The 23,756-nt window shown below is 44.3% G+C and overlaps 1 protein-coding gene across 1 annotated transcript in view; it reads left to right on the top strand.

The window, feature by feature from the left end:
* Positions 1-23,756, top strand: part of LOC126260940 (serine palmitoyltransferase 1) — a 122,536-nt gene that overhangs the window by 26,247 nt on the left and 72,533 nt on the right. The window contains exons 2-3 of the mRNA XM_049958446.1: positions 884-991; positions 1,089-1,187. Of these exons, the coding sequence (XP_049814403.1) occupies positions 884-991; positions 1,089-1,187 (207 nt within the window). The remainder of the gene's footprint in view (positions 1-883; positions 992-1,088; positions 1,188-23,756) is intronic.

Genomic DNA, 23,756 nt, shown 5'->3' with positions numbered 1-23,756 from the left:
TTTTGCTGTCTTGAACAGCATTTCTGCCTATTTGAAGCGACAGTGATGTAGATGGTTTGATGTAGTGGTACCCAGTGCCCCCACCTAATGATGTCATGTTGAAACCACTATACCAATATTAAGTCCAAAGCTGAAGGCAAGGTCGTCAGTGAAGTAAGACACTTAGCACTGACAGCACATTTATTACTGACACCAACGTACAGCCAAAAGAGAACTGATCTCATGTGCAGAGCTTATAGCTATTTATACAAGTATTGAATATTCCATAATGCTGGTATTTATACAAACCTCAAATACTCCTGATCATACAAATATCATAAACATAAGATATTTCAAGAACCTCCCAGAAATGATGAATACTAAATAACAAATAATTGCTGATGGTTGGATTTGAACTGGTGACCTGCAGCACACCAGCCAGCATGGCTAACTACTATGGTACACTGCACACACTAGAGCTCACGGCAGTATATCTGATTATAAAGGAGAACCTTTAGGAACATACAACTGGTCAGGATATGCGTCGGCTGAAAGAGAAACTTGCCAAAAATAAATATGTGAGGCTGTTTTAGTAACTATTATTGAATTGTTGTACTCTGTTGGTGCTTATGCAGGCTCCAAATAATAAAGTAATAAACTTCGAAATATTCTCAAGTCATTTCTGTCTCCATGAATTGAGGGATTGATCACAAGAAATATTTTAGTTTAATGGTATTATTCATTTAGCCTATTTAATTATAGCTTTTAATAATAGTTCTGTCTGTCTTTTGGCATAATATGTTTTCTTATTATGCCATTTATTTCTGTTTTTAGACTCTCAAATTATGCGGACAAATAGTTGGATGATATCAGTGGAAGTAACGTTATTTCCTTGCATTCACAGGTACCAGCATATCATCTTATTCTGGAAATATTCTTGGGATTATGGGTCCTATGGCTTATATTCCATAAAAGCTACAATCCTAATGACTTGGTGAAGTTGTCCAAAAAGGTATAGTATGTCTTTGCTATTGATTTTACTGAATGCTTTTGCTGGAGAAAGATGGAAAATTTTAAAATTTTTATGTCTAATATATATATATATACAGGAGAAAGAACAACTTATAAAAGAATGGCAACCAGAAGAACTTGTTTCGGATGTACCAGAAAATCACAGAGCATTGAATCCATACATTCTGAGTGGGAAGGTAATTTCTTTCTAATAATATCAGTTATTGAAACTATTTACATATGTCTTTAACTTACACCATATTTACTTAATTAAGAACTATATGTCTTTAGGATATTTCTTCAATACACATGCCACTATGACCTTCAGTTTGGAAGGTTGGCACATTACTTTACCATGGCATTTCTATCACTGAATATACTCAGACGTTATTTTTTTTTAAAAAAAAGAAGGCATTCTTGTTAATCTGAGAGCATATTTTTCCTTCATTAGAACTTCACATGCGTGTTTCCTGTTTTCATTGTACTTGGGTCGCACAGTGGGAGAGGAGATAAATAGCAATAGCAATAATAGTAATAGTAGTAGTAGTAACATCAGCAGATTATTCAACTGAAGATCACTGTTAGAGTGATGTTGGACTTTTGTGGTATTACAATTTAATAAGAACAAGAAAAAGACATAAATCATATATACAGGTGTTTACATACAGGTCTAGTTTGGCAAGGATGGGACAGCTGGTTAGCTATGACCTACCAGTGGGAACCATCCCGGCACATATGTCTCAGTTTTGTAAAATTGTGTTGTTAAAATTTTAAGAATAATTACTTACATTAAGGCTGAGATTTGTCTTGTACTGTCTGCTGTTGGACCCCTTTTTACATACATGTCATGCTCTAGTGTTACCTAAACTGTGAACCCATTCTATAAGTTTTCTTTGCACATCCTGCTTTTGTTGAGGTATTCCAGGACTTCTGTAAATAACAAGAAATCTGGGTGAACAAGTGTCTTTTAAGTACTTTGTGAAGCACCCTCAGCTAAGTTACTGGGCCTGTATTAAAGCTTAAAATTTTTACTACCCTTAAATGGCACAACATGCATATATTATACCTATAGATTTATTTAGTCCTGTTCAAGAATTCATGTACAGTATAGATAGATTGCCAAGGAGACATGATTTCAATTTATTTTTAAAACTTACTGCTGACTGTCAGACATTTTAGTTCATGTGGTAATTTATTGAAAAACTTTACAGCAGCATATCTTACCCCTTTCTGTGCCAAAGATAGGTTAAGTAGAGGATAGTGTAAGTCTTTCTTTCGTCTGGTGTTATAATCATGAGTGTCACTGTTGTTTTTAAAGTGGTCCACATTATTGAGACCAAGCGAGGTGGCGCTGTGGTTAACATACTGGTCTAGTATTCGGGAGGATGACGGTTCAAATCCGTCTCTGGCCATCCTGATTTAGGCTTTCTGTGCATAAGGCAGATGCCGGGATGGTTCCTCTGAAAGGGCACGGCCGATTTCCTTCCCATCCTTCCCTAATCCGAGCTTGTGCTCCATCTCTAATGACCTCGTTGTCGATGGGACATTAAACACCAGTCTCCTCCATGTTGTTAAGAACAAATTTCGTTACTGAGTAAATGTACTGTGTGGCTGTTGTAAGAATTCCTGACCTTTTAAACAGATGCCTTCAAGATGTGTGACTATTATTCTAACCACTTTCTTTTGGGCCGTGGATACTTTTTGCCTAAGTGTTGAGTTACCCCAAAATATTATTCCGTATGACATCAGAGAGTGAAAGTATGCAAAGTATGTTAGCTTGCTAATTTCTATATCATCAAAATTAGCAATTTTTCCGATTGCAAAAGTTGCTGAACCAAGTCCCTTTAGGAGACCCAAAATATGAATTTTCCAATTAAGATTATCACTTATAATTTTCTGTTGGAGTTTCTTTTATTGGATTAATAATGATGCTCGTATCACCAGCAAACAGTGTCAGTTTAGCTTCTTATTTCAGATAAGAAGGGGGTCATTCACATACATCAAGAACAGAAGGGGGCCCATAATCGAACCCTATGTAACACCTAATGTAATTTCACCCTAGTTGGATGAGGTGGGAAATTTCCTTAAATCACTTAAACCATATAAAGAAACTTTTTGCTTCCTGTTCTATAGGCATGACTTACATCACTTATATGCTGTTCCATTTATACCATAGAATTGTAATTTCTGTAACATAATGCCATGGTTCACACAATCAAATGCTCTGGATAAGTCACAGAAAATTCCTATTGGTGACATTTTAGTATTTAAAGAATCTATTAAGTGGGCAGTGAAATTGTATATTGCTGTCTCAGTATAACAGCATTTTTAAAATCCCAACTGTGATTTACTAAGTATCCCATTACTGCTGAGGCAGCTAACCACTCTTGAGTACAATACTTTCTCAACAACATTTGAAAATGCTGTGAGCAATGCTACTGGCTGGTAATTGTTGACATCTGTGGTGTCCCCTTTTTTATGGAGAGGCTTGACAATGACATATTTTAACCTGTCTGGGAAAATACCTTTAAGTTATTGATGCATTACAGATGTGACTCAGAACATCAGCTGTAACTGCTCCACATTGTGTTAATATCTTGTTAGAGATGTCACCTATTCCAACAGAACATTTAGTTTGCAAAGATTTAATGGTTTTCTTTATTTCACAAGATGTTATTGGATGAAAACTAATCTGACTAGGATTTCTCAAAACTGATTCTTCCTTCTACTGACTGCTTGGCTTTTTCTTTTGAACTATTCTCACCAATTGTTTCACCTACATGTAAGAAATTGTTGTTAAATACATTAGCTACTTGTGTACTGTTGGTCCAAATGGTCTCATTCTCTTTAATAGTAATACTACCTACTCCAGTGGTTACTTTTCCTGTCTGTCACTAACAACATTCCATACTGATTTGATTTTATTGCCCAAGTTGTTAATTTCATTTCTAATATGCATATTCTTTGATTTTCTGACAACTTTCCTCACTCAGTATGTTACAATAATTTTTATAGTATGAAATTACTTTTGGATCTTTACTAATTCTTGCTGCCTCATACAATTTTCTTTTCATTTCTGAAGACAGTTTAATACCTGTAGTGATCCAAGGTTTTGTGTTACATATAGTAATTTTTTTGGGGCAACATTGTTCTAAAAGGGATATAAATTTATCAAGAAATATGATGCATTAATCATTGGCATTTGGCTCGTTATATACATCTTCCCAATTAACGTGCTAATAGAGAAGCTAACTTATCTTTCTCCCTCCTATTTAGCTGCAGGCCATGTGTAGTGTATCCCCACCTACCAATAGCATCAGCTGGAACAAGCCTTACACTTTTACTTAATGGTTTCTGAACAGCACACCCTGCATTTTGTAAGTTAATTAGTTGCCCATCATGGACTGATAATCCATTTATCACGGGGAAAGCATGTGTTAGTTTTACATCCTCGTGCTGCACAAATACATTATCTATGAGAGTACTACTGCCTTGAGCTATACATACAGGGAAATTGATCACTGATTGTATGTTACATGTCATTAATAACACTTCTAGTTCACTTTTCGTATCAGAACTGCATAGAAAGTTTACATTAAAATCACCACAGATTAATAACTTCTTCTTTTGGTCTGACAAGACAGCATAATAGGGAGTCAAATGTTTTGATGAGTACCTCCAAGTCTCCTAATGGGGATCGGTACATTGTTGCTAATATCAACACTACATTATCTAGCTGTAGTTCACATGCACAAACTTCAAAGTGTTGATCGACACAAAATTTGCTTCCTTCTACAGTTTTGTACTTATACCTGACACTTTCCATCCCCACAATTATATGATGTTCAGAGAGACAAAATATATTAATCTCATTCTTATTGTTGAGATCATCTAAACACACTAACAGCCTATCTACACTCCTGGAAATTGAAATAAGAACACCGTGAATTCATTCTCCCAGGAAGGGGAAACTTTATTGACACATTCCTGGGGTCAGATACATCACATGATCACACTGACAGAACCACAGGCACATAGACACAGGCAACAGAGCATGCACAATGTCGGCACTAGTACAGTGTATATCCACCTTTCGCAGCAATGCACGCTGCTATTCTCCCATGGAGACGATCGTAGAGATGCTGGATGTAGTCCTGTGGAACGGCTTGCCATGCTATTTCCACCTGGCGCCTCAGTTGGACCAGCGTTCGTGCTGGACGTGCAGACTGCGTGAGACGACGCTTCATCCAGTCCCAAACATGCTCAATGGGGAACAGATCCGGAGATCTTGCTGGCCAGGGTAGTTGACTTACACCTTCTAGAGCACGTTGGGTGGCACGGGATACATGCGGACGTGCATTGTCCTGTTGGAACAGCAAGTTCCCTTGCCGGTCTAGGAATGGTAGAACGATGGGTTCGATGACGGTTTGGATGTACCGTGCACTATTCAGTGTCCCCTCGACGATCACCAGTGGTGTACGGCCAGTGTAGGAGATCGCTCCCCACACCATGATGCCGGGTGTTGGCCCTGTGTGCCTCGGTCATATGCAGTCCTGATTGTGGCGCTCACCTGCATGGCGCCAAACACGCATACGACCATCATTGGCACCAAGGCAGAAGCGACTCTCATCGCTGAAGACGACACGTCTCCATTCGTCCCTCCATTCACGCCTGTCGCGACACCACTGGAGGCGGGCTGCACGATGTTGGGGCGTGAGCGGAAGACGGCCTAACGGTGTGCGAGACCGTAGCCCAGCTTTATGGAGACGGTTGCGAATGGTCCTCGCCGATACCCCAGGAGCAACAGTGTCCCTAATTTGCTGGGAAGTGGCAGTGCGGTCCCCTACGGCACTGCGTAGGATCCTACGGTCTTGGCATGCATCCGTGCGTCGCTGCGGTCCGGTCCCAGGTCGACGGGCACGTGCACCTTCCGCCGACCACTGGCGACAACATCGATGTACTGTGGAGACCTCACGCCCCACGTGTTGAGCAATTCGGCGGTACGTCCACCCGGCCTCCCACATGCCCACTATACGCCCTCGCTCAAATTCCGTCAACTGCACATACGGTTCACGTCCACGCTGTCGCGGCATGCTACCAGTGTTAAAGACTGCGATGGAGCTCCATATGCCACGGCAAACTGGCTGACACTGACGGCGGGGGTGCACAATTGCTGCGCAGCTAGCGCCATTCGACGGCCAACACCGCGGTTCCTGGTGTGTCCGCTGTGCCGTGCTTGTGATCATTGCTTGTACAGCCCTCTCGCAGTGTCCGGAGCAAGTATGGTGGGTCTGACACACTGGTGTCAATGTGTTCTTTTTTCCATTTCCAGGAGTGTACTTTATTTTGTATTCCCCTGATATTTTTATGAAGTAAATTGATACTACCCTTAACCTTATTCCTATTTACGGTACATGAAGCTTCTTTTATTTTATTTTTCTTGATTATTGTCTGTCTGGACTTTGGCTTTAACCTAAAAAAAAACCATCTGCCTGGTCCCGTTAACCACAGGTATCATCCCTTGTGTGACTGTGCCCCCGCCCCCTTTACAATACGTGCTAATAGAGAAACTAACTTATCTTTCTCCCTCCTATTTAGCTGCAAGGCCATGTGTAGTGCATCCCCACCTACCAATAGCATCAGCTGGAACAACATTCATGAGATTTCGACGGTGTCTGGAGCATCCTGTTCAGTTCAGTGTTAACATGCCTTACAGCAGTGTTTACCCAGAGCCAATTGTTGTTGTTGTTGTTGTGGTCTTCAGTCCTGAGACTGGTTTGATGCAGCTCTCCATGCTACTCTATCCTGTGCAAGCTTCTTCATCTCCCAGTACCTACTGCAACCTACATCCTTCTGAATCTGCTTAGTTTATTCATCTCTTGGTCTCCCCCTACGATTTTTACCCTCCACGCTGCCCTCCAATACTAAATTGGTGATCCCTTGATGCCTCAGAACATGTCCTACCAACCGATCCCTTCTTCTGGTCAAGTTGTGCCACAAACTCCTCTTCTCCCCAATCCTATTCAACACCTCCTCATTAGTTATGTGATCTACCCATCTAATCTTCAGCATTCTTCTGTAGCACCACATGTCGAAAGCTTCCATTCTCTTCTTGTCTAAACTATTTATCGTCCATGTTTCACTTCCATACATGGCTACACTCCATACAAATACTTTCAGAAATGACTTCCTAACACTTAAATCTATACTCGATGTTAACAAATTTCTCTTCTTCAGAAACGCTTTCCTTGCCATTGCCAGTCTACATTTTATATCCTCTCTACTGCGACCATCATCAGTTATTTTGCTCCCCAAATAGCAAAACTCCTTTACTACTTTAAGTGTCTCATTTCCTAATCTAATACCCTCAACATCGCCCGACTTAATTCGACTACATTCCATTATCCTCGTTTTGCTTTTGTTGATGTTCATCATATATGCTCCTTTCAAGACACTGTCAATTCCGTTCAACTGCTCTTCCAAGTCCTTTGCTGTCTCTGACAGAATTACAATGTCATCGGCGAACCTCAAAGTTTTTATTTCTTCTCCGTGGATTTTAATACCTACTCCGAATTTTTCTTTTGTTTCCTTCACTGCTTGCTCAATATACAGATTGAATAACATCGGGGAGAGGCTACAACCCTGTCTCACTCCCTTCTCAACCACTGCTTCTCTTTCATGCCCCTCAACTCTTATAACTGCCATTTGGTTTCTATACAAATTGTAAATAGCCTTTCTCTCCCTGTATTTTACCCCTGCCACCTTCAGAATTTGAAAGAGAGTATTCCAGTCAACATTGTCAAAAGCTTTCTCTAAGTCTACAAATGCTAGAAACGTAGGTTTGTCTTTCCTTAATCTAGCTTCTAAGATAAGTCGTAGGGTCAGTATTGCCTCACGTGTTCCAATATTTCTACGGAATCCAAACTGATCTTCCCCTAGGTCGGCTTCTACTAGTTTTTCCATTCGTCTGTAAAGAATTCGCGTTAGTATTTTGCAGCCGTGACTTATTAAACTGATAGTTTGGTAATTTTCACACCTGTCAACGCCTGCTTTCTTTGGGATTGGAATTATTATATTCTTCTTGAAGTCTGATGGTATTTCGTCTGTCTCATACATCTTGCTCACCAGATGGTAGAGTTTTGTCAGGACTGGCTCTCCCAAGGCCGTCAGTAGTTCTAATGGAATGTTGTCTACTCCCAGGGCCTTGTTTCGACTCAGGTCTCTCAGTGCTCTGTCAAACTCTTCACGCAGTATCATATCTCCCATTTCATCTTCATCTACATCCTCTTCCATTTCCATAATATTGTCCTCAAGTACATCGCCCTTGTATAGACCCTCTATATACTCTTTCCACCTTTCTGCTTTCCCTTCTTTGCTTAGAACTGGGTTTCCATCTGAGCTCTTAATATTCATACAAGTGGTTCTCTTTTCTCCAAAGGTCTCTTTAATTTTCCTGTAGGCAGTATCTATCTTACCCCTAGTGAGATAAGCCTCTACATCTTTACATTTATCCTCTAGCCATCCCTGCTTAGCCATTTTGCACTTCCTGTCGATCTCATTTTTGAGACGTTTGTATTCCTTTTTGCCTGCTTCATTTATTGCATTTTTATATTTTCTCCTTTCATCAATTAAATTCAATATTTCTTCTGTTACCCAAGGATTTCTACTAGCCCTCGTCTTTTTATCTACTTGATCCTCTGCTGCCTTCACTACTTCATCCCTCAAAGCTACCCATTCTTCTTCTACTGTATTTCTTTCCCCCATTCCTGCCATTTGTTCCCTTACGCTCTCCCTGAAAGTCTGTACAACCTTTGGTTTAGTCATTTTATCCAGGTCCCATCTCCTTAAATTCCCACCTTTTTGCAGTTTCTTCAGTTTTAATCTACAGTTCATAACCAATAGATTGTGGTCAGAGTCCACATCTGCCCCTGGAAATGTCTTACAATTTAAAACATGGTTCCTAAATCTCTGTCTTACCATTATATAATCTATCTTAAATCTGTCAGTATCTCCAGGCTTCTTCCATGTATACAACCTTCTTTTATGATTCTTGAACCAAGTGTTAGCTATGATTAAGTTGTGCTCTGTGCAAAATTCTACCAGGCAGCTTCCTCTTTCATTTCTTAGCCCCAATCCATATTCACCTACTACGTTTCCTTCTCTCCCTTTTCCTACTACCGAATTCCAGTCACCCATGACTATTAAATTTTTGTCTCCCTTCACTATCTTAATAATTTCTTTTATTTCGTCATACATTTCTTCAATTTCTTCGTCTTCTGCAGAGCTAGTTGGCATATAAACTTGTACTACTGTAGTAGGCGTGGGCTTCGTGTCTATCTTGGCCACAATAATGCGTTCACTGTGCTGTTTGTAGTACCTCCTGCCACCGAACTTCACTAATTCCCACTGTATCTAACTTTAACCTATCCATTTCCCTTTTTAAATTTTCTAACCTTCCTGCCCGGTTCTCCCCCTGCGGGTTCGGGGGTTAGAATAGGCCCGCGGTATTCCTGCCTGTCGTAAGAGGCGACTAAAAGGAGTCTCAAACGTTTCGGCCTTAATGTGATGGTCCCCATTAGGGTTTGACCTCCATTTTTCCAAATTCCACAGAAGTACGAGCCTTTTGGGGAAGGACACCTTACGTGGTGCCCATGAGTCCTCTGTGCCCTAAGAGCTTTGCACTCTTGATCGCCTTGGCGTCGTCCCTGCACCCTCCATCCCTCATTTTGGGCTTACGCAGCTGATGGATTGTGCAAGTTACGCCCTTAGTGTGCCACCATCTGCACCCACGGTCACTATGGACTACCCATGGCACCCAAAATCCAGCACGGTAGCCAGCCCGTTGTGGTGGGGTCGTCATGTACCCTCTAGGTTGTAGCCCCCTGACAACACAGGGATCGTACTGCCGATGCCTGAGCTGACACCTCCCCACGTAAGCCAAGGAGTAGATGCCCGTCTCTCTGGGGCATCAGGACTCCCGGCAACGGCCATCCTGCCAGGTGGCCTTTGCTGTGGCTGGGTGGCGCCCGTGGGGAGAGCCCCTGGTCGGAGTGGGTGGCATCGGGGCGGATGCCCCGCAATGAAGCGGGTGAAGTCTCAATCCGGTGGTCGCACGACCGCCAACGTCTCTAAGCGCGGTAAGACAGAATTTAATGCTGTGACATATAACCCCAAATCGTTCCCTTCCCTAGCCACGCCATGGGAGGAACGTAGGGCTGCGGACAGACAGGAGCCGTATTCACCGCGATACCTAGTGTGCAGCAGAACCGATGGGGATTCGTTTTTGGGGACTAAGCCTCTCTTCTTTGTTCACCATCTTGAAGATAAGTTTGGGGAAGTGGCATCTGTTTCCAAAATGAGGAGCGGGGCTATTTTGATACAAGCAGTTTCATCTGCACAGTCACGGGCGTTACTCGCCTGTGAGAAGCTCGGTGACATCCCCGTTCATGTCACTCCCCATAAGTCCTTAAATTTGGTCCAGGGGATTATCTTTCATAAAGATCTTCTGCTACAGTCTGATGACGAGCTACGGGAGAACCTGGCACGACGAGGTGTGCACTTTGTCCGTCGTGTCTTTAAGGGGCCCAAGGATAATAGGGTCGCTACCGGTGCCTTCATCCTGGCCTTTGAGGGTGACTGCTTGCCTGAGAAGGTCAAGGTCATGATCTACCGGTGCGATGTCAAGCCCTATGTCCCACCCCCTATGCGATGCTTCCAGTGCTGGAAGTTCGGACATATGTCCTCCAGATGCACTGCCAGCCCCACGTGTCGTGATTGTGGACGACCTTCCCATCCTAATGCTCCATGTGCTCCGCCTCCCACCTGCGTTAACTGTGGGGCGCATCATTCTCCCTGCTCGCCAGACTGTGCAGTCTACCAACGAGAGCGGAAGATACAAGAAATTAAGACCCTGGACCGTTTAACTTACCAAGAGGCAAGGAAGAAGCTCGAACGGCTCAACCCCACATCTATGTTGAGAAGTTATGCTGCTGCAACTCTGCCGCCACCAGTTCCTGCAACGACTCCCTTTTCAGTTGGCCCACAGAACGGTAAAGTTACGCCTGCCCCACCACTAGTAGGGTCCGCACTCTCTTCCACTGCTCCCAAAACACCCGGTTTGGGAGCAGTGGACCCCAAACAACTGGGGACATCCATCCCCACCTCTCAGCCGGAGAGGCGCCAGCCTCCTCTGACTGCTCAGCCGGAGAGGCAAGCGTCTCTTCCGGCTCCTCAGCTGGAGAAGCAACAGCCTTCTCCGGCTGCTCAGCCGGAGAGGCAACAGCCTCCTCAGGCCTCACTCGTTCGGAAGGGATCCCTTGAGGGAGTCCCTTCCAAGGATTTTACCAGTGTCTCGCAAGACGCTAGCCAGTGGCTGAGGAAGCCACCAGCTGCTGGTCGAAGGGCTTCACGCTCTTCCTCTGTTCCTGACAGTGCATCAGGAAAGCCCTCCCAGCATGCGAACCCTCCTCCCAAAGACAAGAGAGAGAAGAGGAAGCTCTCTAAGAAGCCTAAAGACCCGGTGGTTCCCGCGCCAACGCTTCCTGTCAGCTCAGCCTCTGAGGATGAGGTCGAGCTCTTTGCGTCCCCTGATGACCTCGATCTCGCCGTCTCAGATACGATGGCAGCTGCGACGTCAGTGACTCAGTCGGTGGCAGCATGTGACCCTGCGACGTAATTCGCTTTTTCAGTTCCTTAATGCCCCTACAGGACACACTTTGTACAATCCTCCAGTGGAATTGTGGCGGTTATTTTAGCCATCTCCCTGAGCTACGACAGCTTCTCAGCATGACACCTGCATTCTGCATTGCCCTCCAGGAAACCTGGTTCCCGGCAATGCGGACCCCTGTCCTTCGTGGATACAGGGGTTATTACTGCAACCGTAGCACTTACAATTGTGTGTCAGGTGGAGCCTGCGTGTATGTCCTTACCTCTGTATATAGTGCTCCTGTGCCCCTTCAAACATCATTGGAAGCTGTGGCTGTACGTGTAAGGACTACCCAGGACATAACCGTCTGCAGTGTCTATCTCCCTCCAGGCGGTACAGTCTCCCTGACCGACTTGGCTGCACTTGTCGCCCAACTCCCCACGCCTTTTCTTCTCCTGGGGGATTTTAACGCCCACAATCCCCTGTGGGGTGGAACGAAGGTTACTGGCCGAGGCAGAGAGGTCGAGAATCTCATCTCCCAACTCGACCTCTGCCTCTTAAACACTGGCGCTGCCACACATTTCAGTGTGGCGCATGGCACGTTCTCGGCCATCGATCTGTCGTTGTGCAGCCCAGGGCTTGTACCATCGGTCCACTGGAGAGTCCATGACGACTTGTGTGGTAGTGACCATTTTCCGATCTTCCTTTCACTACCACAGTGTCGCTCCCTTGCACGCTCGCCTAGATGGGCATTTAGCAAGGCAAACTGGGACACGTTCTCCTCTGCTGCCACTGTTGAATCTCTCCCCCATGGTACCATCGATGTGGCGGTTGAGACACTGACTGCAGCGGTTGTTTCCGCTGCGGAACGTACCATTCCTCGTTCGTTAGGGTGCCCCCGGCGAAAGTCAGTGCCTTGGTGGTCTCCAGAGGTCGCTGACGCCATTAAAGAACGTCGACGGGCTCTTCAGCAACATAAGCGGCACCCGTCTTTGGAGAACCTCATTTTATTCAAACGTCTCCGTGCTCGGGTACGGAGGCTTATCAAACGGCGGAAACAGGAGTGCTGGGAGAGGTACGTTTCCAACATTGGTTCCCGTACTTCACCCTCCCAGGTGTGGATGAAGATCCGGCGCATCTTTGGATTGCAGCACTCTACAGGTGTCGCAGGGCTTACAATCAACGGGGCGGTATCCACCGATGCCGATGCAATCGCCGAGCATTTCGCTCAGCACTATGTTCGGGCCTCTGCGTCGGGGAATTACCCGCCCGCGTTTCGCGCGCTCAAACGCCGGGAGGAAGGCAAACGGCTTTCTTTCGCTTCTCGCCACCCTGAGACGTATAACGCCCCATTTAGTTTGTGGGAACTCCAGAGCGCCCTGGCACAGTGCCCCGATACAGCCTCTGGGCCAGATGGCGTCCACAATCAGATGCTCAAACACCTGTCCCCGGACTGTCAGCGATGTGTTCTTGCCATCTTCAACCGCATATGGGGTGATGGTGTCTTTCCGTCGCAGTGGCGAGAAAGTACCATCATTCCGGTGCTGAAGCCTGGTAAGGACCCGCTTACTGTGGATAGCTATCGGCCCATCAGCTTGACAAATACTCTGTGCAAGCTACTGGAACGCATGGTGAGTCGACGGCTGTGTTGGCTGCTCGAGTCTCGGGGTCTTCTGGCTCAGTGCCAGAGCGGCTTCCGTCAGGGCCGTTCCACCGCCGATACTTTGGTCTTCCTTGAGTCTGCAATCCGCACTGCTTTTTCCAGGCGCCAACACCTCGTCTCCGTCTTTTTCGACCTCTCCAGAGCATATGACACAACGTGGCGGCGCCATATTCTCGCCACGTTGCACGGGTGGGGTCTCCGGGGCTCTCTCCCCATTTTTATTCAGAATTTTTTATCTGTTCGGACATTCCGCGTTTTAATTGGCACATCCCATAGTTCACTTCATATCCAGGAGAACGGCGTTCCACAGGGCTCTGTATTGAGCGTGCCCCTTTTCCTTGTGGCCATTAATGGCCTTGCAGCAGCAGTAGGGTCGTCTGTCTCACCCACGTTATATGCTGACGATTTCTGCATCTTTTTCAGCTCCTCCACCATTGGTGTTGCAGAACGTCGGTTGCAGGGAGCCATTCGCAAGGCGCAGGCGTGGGCTTTAGCCCATGGGTTTCAGTTTTCTCCTGCGAAGACTTGTGTTATGCACTTTTGTCGGCGTCGAACTGTCCATCCCCACCCTGAGCTCTATCTCCAGGATGCTATGCTCAGGGTCGTTGACACCTACCGTTTTTTGGGATTGCTGTTCGACACCCGGCTTACTTGGCTTCCTCATATTCGTGAGCTCAAGCGTCAGTGCTGGCAGCATCTGAATGCCCTCCGCTGCCTCAGCAACACAACTTGGGGTGCAGACCGTACCACGCTGCTGCAGCTCTACAAAGCCCTTGTGCTGTCCCGACTGGATTATGGGAGTGTGGCGTATGGGTCAGCGTCGCCCTCAGCGTTGCAACTGCTGGACCCCGTTCACCACTGTGGGGTTCGACAGGCGACAGGAGCATTCCGCACCAGTCCTGTTAATAGCCTACTTGCTGAGGCGGGGATTCCTCCGCTCCACATTCGGCGTCAACAACTCTTAGCCAACTATGCTGCCCACGTCCGTTGTTCTCCCCGTCACCCTAACTACCGTCTCCTTTTCGCCGATGCGGCAGTCCATATCCCACGTCGGCGGCCGCGATCAGGCCTCGCAATTGGGATCCGTGTTCGGTCACTCCTTCGTGAACTCGAGTCTTTGCCCCTTCCGTCTGCTTTTCAGGTCCACCCACATACACCACCTTGGTGTATTCATCGGCCGCAGCTTCGGCTGGAGCTCTCACAATGGCAAAAGGATTCAGTTCCTCCTGCAGTCTTGCGCCGCCAATTTCTTGCTCTCCTCGACGCATCCCGTGACTCTGAGATAATCTATACAGATGGCTCGATGGTTGATGGCCGTGTGGGGTACGCTTACGCTCATGCGGACTATGTAGACCAGCGCTCCTTGCCGGACGGCTGCAGTGTTTACACCGCAGAGCTAACAGCCATTTTTCGTGCCCTTGAGCGTATTCGTACCAGCACTAGTGAGTCTTTTGTCATTTGCAGTGACTCGCTCAGTAGTCTGCAGGCTCTTGACCAGTGCTACCCACGCCATCCCATTGTTGTTGCCATCCAGGAGTCCGTTCATGCTCTTGGACAGCGTGGACGTTCAGTGGTGTTCATATGGACCCCGGGACACGTTGGGATAGCGGGCAACGAACACGCCGACACGTTAGCTAAAGAAGCCACCCGCAAACTGCCGTTGGCGATCGGCCTCCCGGTAACTGATCTCCGATCGGTGTTACGCCGTCGGGTCCTTCGGATGTGGGCAGACGAATGGCGCACTCTGTCTGCCCCCAACAAGCTGCGGCAGGTAAAGGGGACAACGACTGTGTGGGGTTCCTCCATGCGGGCCTCTCGCAGGGATTCTGTTATTCTGTGTAGGCTCCGCATTGGCCACTCTTGGCTGACGCATGGTCATCTGTTGCGTCGAGAGGACCCCCCTCATTGTCGCTGTGGTGCGAATATGACGGTGGCCCATATATTATTGGACTGTCCTCTTTTAACCGCCCTCAGGCGAACTTTTAACCTCTTGGGTGATTTATCGTGTCTTTTAGCTGACGATGTCTCTATGGCAGATCGTGTTTTAGGTTTTCTTCGAGCAAGTGGGTTTTATCGGTCCCTCTAATTTTATTGCATCACCCTCTTTTGTGCTGTATCTTTTACTTTGTTGTGTGTTGTAATTCGACTCCACCCTAATCTTTTAGGCTGGAGGTTTTAACGTGTTGCAGAGTGGCTGGCTCATCCTATTATTTTCGTGATCAGTCAGCAACAGTCCTCTGCTGTGCAGTTTTAATCCCTTCTGCCTTTCTTCTCTGTGTTGTTTTTGTTGCTGTGCTCCGTTTTCCATGTTTCTTTAATCTTGACCTTGGCGATTTTCTTCCCCTGGCATTTTTATCTTGTTTCGAATGACTAATGGATGGTTTCCCTGTGCTCTGTGTGTTTATGAAACAAGGGACCGATGACCTCTGCAGTTTGGTCCCTTTAATCCTCAAACCAACCAACCAACCTGCCCGATTAAGGGATCTGACATTCCACACTCCGATCCGTAGAACGCCACTTTTCTTTCTCCTGATAACGACGTCCTCCTGAGTAGTCCCCGCCCAGAGATCCGAATGGAGGACTATTCTACCTCCGGAATATTTTACCCAAGAGGACGCCATCATCATTAACCATACAGTAGAGTTGCATGCCCTCGGGAAAAATTATGGCTGTAGTTTCCCCTTGCTTTCAACCGTTCGCAGTACCAGCACAGCGAGGCTGTTTTGGTTAGTGTTACAAGGCCAGATCAGTCAATCATCCAGACTGTTGCCCCTGCAACTACTGAAAAGGCTGCTGCCCCTCTTCAGGAACCAAGCGTTTGTCTGGCCTCTCAACAGATAACCCTCCGTTGTGGTTGCACCTACGGTACGGCTATCTGTATCGCTGAGGCACGCAAGCCTCCCCACCAACAGCAAGGTCCATGGTTCATGGGGGGCTGAGCCAATTATGGCGCTGAAAGACCTCCACAAGTTCCACATTTGTGTGCCCAGTCTCTGCTCCTATTTTGTCCACGCCACTCCTAATACTATATATTTGGATTCATAGACAGGCTGTTTCCTGCTCCCCCACTATAATTACCTGATCTTCCTTCCCAAAGTCCCTGCATAGCTGACCTATGTTTTCTGTCATCAGGCTAAGGCTAGCACTTGGTTTCACAAAACTTGTGACCTGGTATCCTTCACCTAATTTCTCCTGAAGCTACTGGCCTACAGCACTCCCAAGACTGCTATCTAGAAGCAGAATTCTTCTTTTCCTATTCTGATTTGATCCTGACCTGTCTTTGTTTTCTTTAAGCTAATATTCTGCTTCAACCTACATTGAGCCACAACTGGGTGTGGTTTTCATAAGTCACTGCAGGCAAATGACCAGATGCTCCTTTAAGTGGGCCGCATTCTAAAGCTCTCCATATGAGCCTCTTCTCTGATGGTCTTAGCATCAAAAGACATTAACTTTAACTCTTTTTTTCTTATTAGGAGACTTGTAATTATCTTGTATTTGACAGTTTAGTATGTAGATGTAGAGTCATATGCAGTCCAGAAGGTGCAGCATCACTCACGTCGGTTTTTAATTGTCCTGAAACCAAAATGCGCATAAAAAGCATCAATCACTTCAGTTTTTAGTTGTCCTGAGGCCAAAAACCGCATAAAAAGCATCAATCAAAATCAAATCGGATTATTAATTTCCTTGTGACTGGCACAAAACATGTTCCGTATGCTGCCCACCATTTTCTGCAACAAGTTGAAATCGAGAAATAGCAAGTCCCACAACTGATCGAAGTGTTTCTGGGGTCATGTTCAGAATGGGTTGTGCAATGTGTGCCTTCAGTGCAGCTAAGTTTACAGTCGGAACACTGAACACAACATCTTTCAGATAGCCCCACAGCAAGAAGTCATACGGCTTGAGATCAGGTGATCAGGACGGCCAGTTGTAGGGAAATGGTGGCTGATATTCTAGCATTTCCGAAATGGCACTTCAACAGCTGCTTGACTGGATTTACAATGTGCGGAGGCGTGCCATCTTGCATAAAAATGATCCCATCCATACTGTTGGAGAGATGGAATGACGTGGTTGTGCAAAAGACACTCATTGCACTTACCAGTGACAGTACAGGTAACAGGACCAGAAGCACTTGTCCCTGGAAGCACCTGTCTCTTCAAAAAAATATGACCCTATGATAAATGATGCCGTAAACCCGCACCACACAGTGACCTTTACAGGATGAAGTGGTGCTGGTTGATTTGCGTGTGGATTTTCCGTTGCCCATATTCGACAATTCTGTGTATTGACATATCATGTCAGATGGAAGTTGGCTTCGTATGTCCACAAAATCTTCCACAGCCAATCATTGTCCACTTCCATGTGAGCAAGAAATTCTAAAGCAAAGGTCTCTCTTGCTGGCAGGTCAACAGGAAGCAACTCGAGCACATGAATAATTTTGAATGGATAACAAAGAAGGACGTTTTGTAGGATTTTATGCACCATGCTCACAGGTATGTCCAGTGTTCGGGCAATTCTCCATGCACTACACATTTGCACACCACCACTCATCTCCTCCTGCATTGCTGTGGCCACTGCTTCCACTGACATTGAATCAGTTCGTTTCCTCTCTCCCCCTGGTTGCACACCAAAGAACCCATTTTCATTTTCTCCAGATTCATGGCAGTCATTGGACCAATGCCTTTTTTCAAACCCTTCAGTGTCTGGAACTTCTGCAGAGCGATGTATGTGCAGTAATCATTCTTGTAATACAGCTTTTCAAGCAGAGTGCGATTCTACATTGAGACAGTCACGGCAAACGTTACAGACATGAAAGGAGGAAAAGCCGTGTGTCTAGAGTGTTTATACCAACTTCAATAGGTTGTGCACATGACAGATGTTTTCATTTCTGTATTCTGACACATATCTATTGATCAATTTTCACACTATTTTTTTTCTTTTGCCGACATCATTCTTACCAGTGGTATTATTTCTACAGCGTTTTCGAAGTTTAACTTTAATTATAAAAAAGTGTATTTGAAAAAAAAAAGTTATATTGTTGATTATTTTTCGACATAATTGCCATATCTTTCAAAGCATGTGTTGAGCCGTGGCACAAGTTTCTTTATTCCCTTCTCAAAGAACTCTCCTGCCACCTACTTCCCCACATCAGAACCTCTTTCTGCGCATGCTCATTGGTTGAAAAGTTAATTCCACTTGTGTGTGCCATCTGGGAAGAGAGTGGATGACAGTCTGCTGGCGCCAAGTCAGGGCATTGTTGGAAGGGCGTGGGGGGGATTCAAAACATTCCAACCAAATGAGTCCAAGTTCACCTTGGTGATTAAGGCTGTGTGAAGATGGGCATTGTTGGGCAACAAGCACACTTCTCTCATCAGCATCCCCCTCATTTTGTTTTGAATGCTCCATTTGATTTTTTTTAGGGTCTCGCAATATTGCTGTGAATTGGTGGTCATCTCTTCCCCAACGAGAACAATGCCTCTTCAGTCCCAGAACAACGAGACCATGATTTTTTACCCAACATTGTGATTTTGAATTTTCTGGCAGATGGGAAATTAGTGTGAGCCACTGTGGTGATTGTCTTTCTGCCTCAGGTGTGTAGTGGGCCACCCATGTTTCATCTCCTGTCACAATAAAGTTCAGAAAATCCTCATCATCCAATTCAAGTCACTTAAGAAACTCATGGGCGCTATTAACACAATTTTTCTTGTGCTGCTCTGTCATCTGTTTTGGAAACCATCTTGCATACAGTTCCTGGTATCCCAGTGTTTCTGTGAGTGTCTCGTAAAAGAGAGTTAATGAACAGTTCCCTCGTGTTTTTTTGCACCAACTCATCAGTCAGAATAGAAGATCTTCCACTCCTCTGTTCATCATGAACATTTGTTTTGCCTCCACTAAACTTCATACACCAGTTAAAATGGCTGTTTTGTTCATAATGTCTTTGCCATAAACCATTTTGATTCGCGAAGAAATTTTGGTAGGTGTTATTTCTTCTGCAAGTAGGAAGCGGATCACAGAACATGGCTTGCACTTGGCGGTACTTCTTACCGACATATTTCGTGCAGCTGGACACAACAACATGAGTTTATATGCTATTGTATGCCAGAAATGCTTGCTGTGGTCAGGGGATCTCTCTCCTCTCTCTACCACTCATTGTTGGGATAAGGGGGGGAAAAGAAATCCTCTTTTGGTCACATCACACTACTTTCTGAATATGCCTCATAGATTGCATGTTTGATTGAGTGAAGAACTCTGATTTCCATACTTACCACCAAGTGAGTCAGTTTACAACAGTGAATATTGTCCAAACGATTCAACATGTTCATTATTTATTAAAACAATAATGAGAGTTTCAGAGCACACACATATTCATGTAAATGAGTAAGCATAGATTACCACTTATGTGGTATTGAAGGTAACATTGCCATGCAAGCTGTCATTTCATTGCTCTGTGGAAGTACCAGGATAACAAGTAGGTAGATTGCTATCAGTTAAAATCTTCTTGTTCCATGAAGATTGGGCAAACTGCCAGATGTCTGCAACTCACTGCCGAAGTATTTCAGCACAGTCTTCTGGTAATCTTTAGGTGAATACCGGCAAAAATACACTGAGCTCCCATATTTAAGACCATGCTGGCACATGCTTGGTGTACCCAGTTGGTGCAGCACATATGCTGCTTGAGCACTTTAGTTTCTGCTGCAACTCTGTATGCTGCTTCACATAGTGTATGGTGAAAGCTCGGCTCATCAGTATCAAATTGGCTATCTTCACATGGTAAAATCACAGAACAACATTAGCTGCATCATGCATAATATTTTCTCCATGACTGGATTCCATCCTGATTGAATTCCACTGTTTCATTGATGAGGGAACTCCGAAAGTTTGACATTTGAGCCACAATTTTTGTTTCATTATATTTCATCAGATGACCTGTAGAAATACTCTGTTCTAAGACTTATTGACTTGGAGGAGGTGAGTACGCCACTGATATTCCATGATACAGTCTTGAACGGGTGCATCTTTTGCTCTATATGGGATTTGTCACATTTGTATGGAATCCTTTAAACACCTGCTTTGCTTAACTCTAAGTCAACTTTGATAGATGTCAGTAGTGCCGAGATTTTGGAAGGGTGAGTAAAGTTCACTTTAACCTTAGGTCGTCTTAACCTCCTAATGTACCTACTCCTGCCTCAAAACTTTCAAAATCTTACTTATTTTGTCCTACTTAATTTTACACTTTTTTTGAAAATATATTGCTTTGGCAATTCATTCCTGTGTTTATCTTGAAAATATTAGTCAATATTGTGGGTGGAAGTGGATAAAAAGTATTACCTCGTGATAACTCAGTTCATAAAATCTCCGCAAATAGTCATTATAACACAGTATTTCTTACAAAGATGAAAATTTTTGATTTGAATATACAAGTAAGATGTTAGATAAGTTGTGCATATGAGAATCACACATTAAAATGGTATTAGAAACCCATTAGTGTGATAGATTCTGAAACACAGTATGACGCACAGGGGGACCTGGCACTGGGGGACAATAGTATCAGGACGTGGTTTCCACATGCATCCTGCTTCTTGGAGCAAACAATACACACTTTTTTTAGATTGCTCTTTGTCTCCTCTGTTGGCTCGATTTCTTCTGTGAAATGTCTTTCTATCAATCAAAGAGGGTGGGACCTTCATCCTTGTATCCTGGCTTAGGAGAAATTACACTCCCTTTATACTTCGTAACTATTTTTTCTGAGAGTTTCACGATAAATTCCAGTGAGTCCTTTTTCCCTCCAGATATGCCATGCAAAATAAGTGAATTCCACACAGAAATTTCCAGCAAACAGTCAAAGGTTTTCTTATAATACTTCTTGCCTTGCTTTCTGGGTATTATATACAATGCCATTCTCTGATTGGCTCTATCCACTCCTCACAATTTCATTGTAGTGAAGTACAAGCTTTGGCTTCATTATTTTCTTTGATCTTTTCTCAGTCTCCATCATTCTATAGTGTGGATAATTGAAACAACTTGTACTTTCATTGCAGTGCTAGAACTTTTCCTTGTCTTTCAGGTGCAATTTCCTTGTTTCACATTTTTTTTTTTTTTATTTTGGAGAGATTTTGGCACCTCTTTCCAAGTTATTTTTGTTGTTCTATAACTACCAGTGGACTTCAAAATTAGCAAACCTGCTAACTGTGGGGATGTGTAAAAGTTGTGTGTCATTAGACAGTAATCTTGCTTCAGGAGTGGTTTTGCAAGTGTTAAAACAACTTGTGATGACATTGGAAAATCCATAAATTCTGAATTCAGCTTTGTCCCTTTCCCTGTGTAAATAATTAGGTGTCACTCATATCCACTAGGCAATTCACAAAGCATGTAGAATTTTATTCCAAATCTTGCTCTTTTCATCAGCATATATTGTACCCAACCCAGTTCACCCTTGTACAAAAGTAGACTTTCATCCATCGTAATGTCCCATTCAGGAACATAAGAAGTTTTGAATTTGTTTTCAGGGTGTTAGTAAACTGGCCAAATTTTGTTCAGCTCTCACCACAACCAGTACATTTGGAAAAACCTGTTTAAAGACATTACGTCATTGAAAAATGGATTTGGTATGCTTGCCCACCACAACCAGTACATCAAATTCCTGAACAACACTTAGTAGAATGATTAGAACAAGGAAAATTCTAACAAGGGAACCTCCCCATCGCACCCCCCTCAGATTTAGTTATAAGTTGGCACAGTGGATAGGCCTTGAAAAACTGAACACAGATTAATTGAGAAAACAGGAAGAAGTTGTGTGAAACTGTGAAAAAAATTAATATAATATACAAACTGAGTAGTCCACATGTAACATATGTAACATTCAGGATCATGTGAGATCAGGAGCGCCATGGTCCCGTGGTTAGCGTGAGTAGCTGCGGAGAGAGAGGTCCTTGGTTCAAGTCTTCCCACGACTGAAAATTTTACTTTCTTTATTTTCGCAAAGTTATGATCTGTTTGTTCTTTCATTGACGTCTCTGTTCAGTGTAATAAGTTTAGTGTCTGTGTTTTGCGACCGCACTGCAAAACCGTGAGATTAGTAGACGAAAGGACGTACCTCTCCAATGAGAACCCAAAACATTTGATCACAAGGTCATAGGTCAACCGATTCCTCCACAGGAAAACACGTCTGATATATTCTATACGACACTGGTGACGGCATGTGCGTCACATGACAGGAATATGTTGTCGGCCCACCTAACTTGTACACTTAGCGAATGGGTAAAAAGATTCTTCTGCCTTGCCTGATTTAGGTTTTCTTGTGGATGTGATAATCTCTCCCAAAAAAGTGATGAAAACATAAGAGTATGTCACATAAACTGAAAATAAAAAATTAAACTTTTCACTCGAGGGAAGACTTGAACCTAGGACCTCTCGTTCCGTAGCTGCTCTCGCTAACCACGGGACCACGACGCTGCTTGTCTCCCATTGTCCTCGAGGTTGCCTATCTTTGCATGGACTACTCAGTTTGTATATTTTACTAATTTTTTTTCATAGTTCCACACAACTTCTTCCTGTTTTCTCGATTTATCTGTGTTCAGTTTTTCAAGGCCTATCCACTGCACCAACTTATAACTAAATCTGAGGGGGGTACGATGGTGAGGTTCCCTTGTAAGTGCTTAACGGGAAGGCAACAAAACATAACATCTGGTGGTTGAAACACATTGGCTGGCATATTTAATTGTTTCCACCTGTATCATTTCCATCAAATCCCTATCAGAAAAGTGTTCAAATATTTGAAGTTCATCCATCAAAAAACGTGATCTTACATCTGGGATTAGCAGTAAATGGAAATCTTGGTCGAACACTATCAGTATTTGGCTCAACAACATGCCACACTCTAACATGTGACCAATCTATATCTTTGTCTTTTTCCTCACTGGATGAAAGTTCAAAAGAGTCATCACCAGATTTCGAAACAGGGATCTCTTCCCACTGATCTTCCTCACTGGAATAATCACTATTCATTTTAGAAAACTGCAAGCACACATAATACAACTGCACCAGAATGCTATGAAACAAGACGGTAATGTTGCAATGACTTCACGAGATCAAGCCAGTAGCAGTACACTGCAACAGAATGTGAACATGCAAAAAAAACACTAATTAGTGACAGCAGAAGGAACTACAATGTTTATAATCAGACACGCGAAATTTGGGGCCCAATTTATCTCATGACAGTCTGTCAGGAGGTTAATATTCTGCATATTTTTATGGAAACATGTCCAGTAACCAATCATTCTGAAGGCCTCATCTTCATCTCTTTCCTATCACTTATATATCTGTAGCATTTTCTGTACTTGCTAAGATTAAAATCCGTTGTTGAGAAATGCAGCCGGCCGTGGTGGCCAAGCGGTTAAAGGCGCTACAGTCTGGAACCGCGCGACCGCTACGGTCGCAGGTTTGAATCCTGCCTCGGGCATG

Source organism: Schistocerca nitens, chromosome 5, assembly GCF_023898315.1.
Source record: "Schistocerca nitens isolate TAMUIC-IGC-003100 chromosome 5, iqSchNite1.1, whole genome shotgun sequence".
Lineage (NCBI taxonomy): Eukaryota > Metazoa > Arthropoda > Insecta > Orthoptera > Acrididae > Schistocerca > Schistocerca nitens.
Note: the sequence above shows the minus strand (reverse complement) of the source record. Positions and strands in the feature narration are given on the sequence as shown.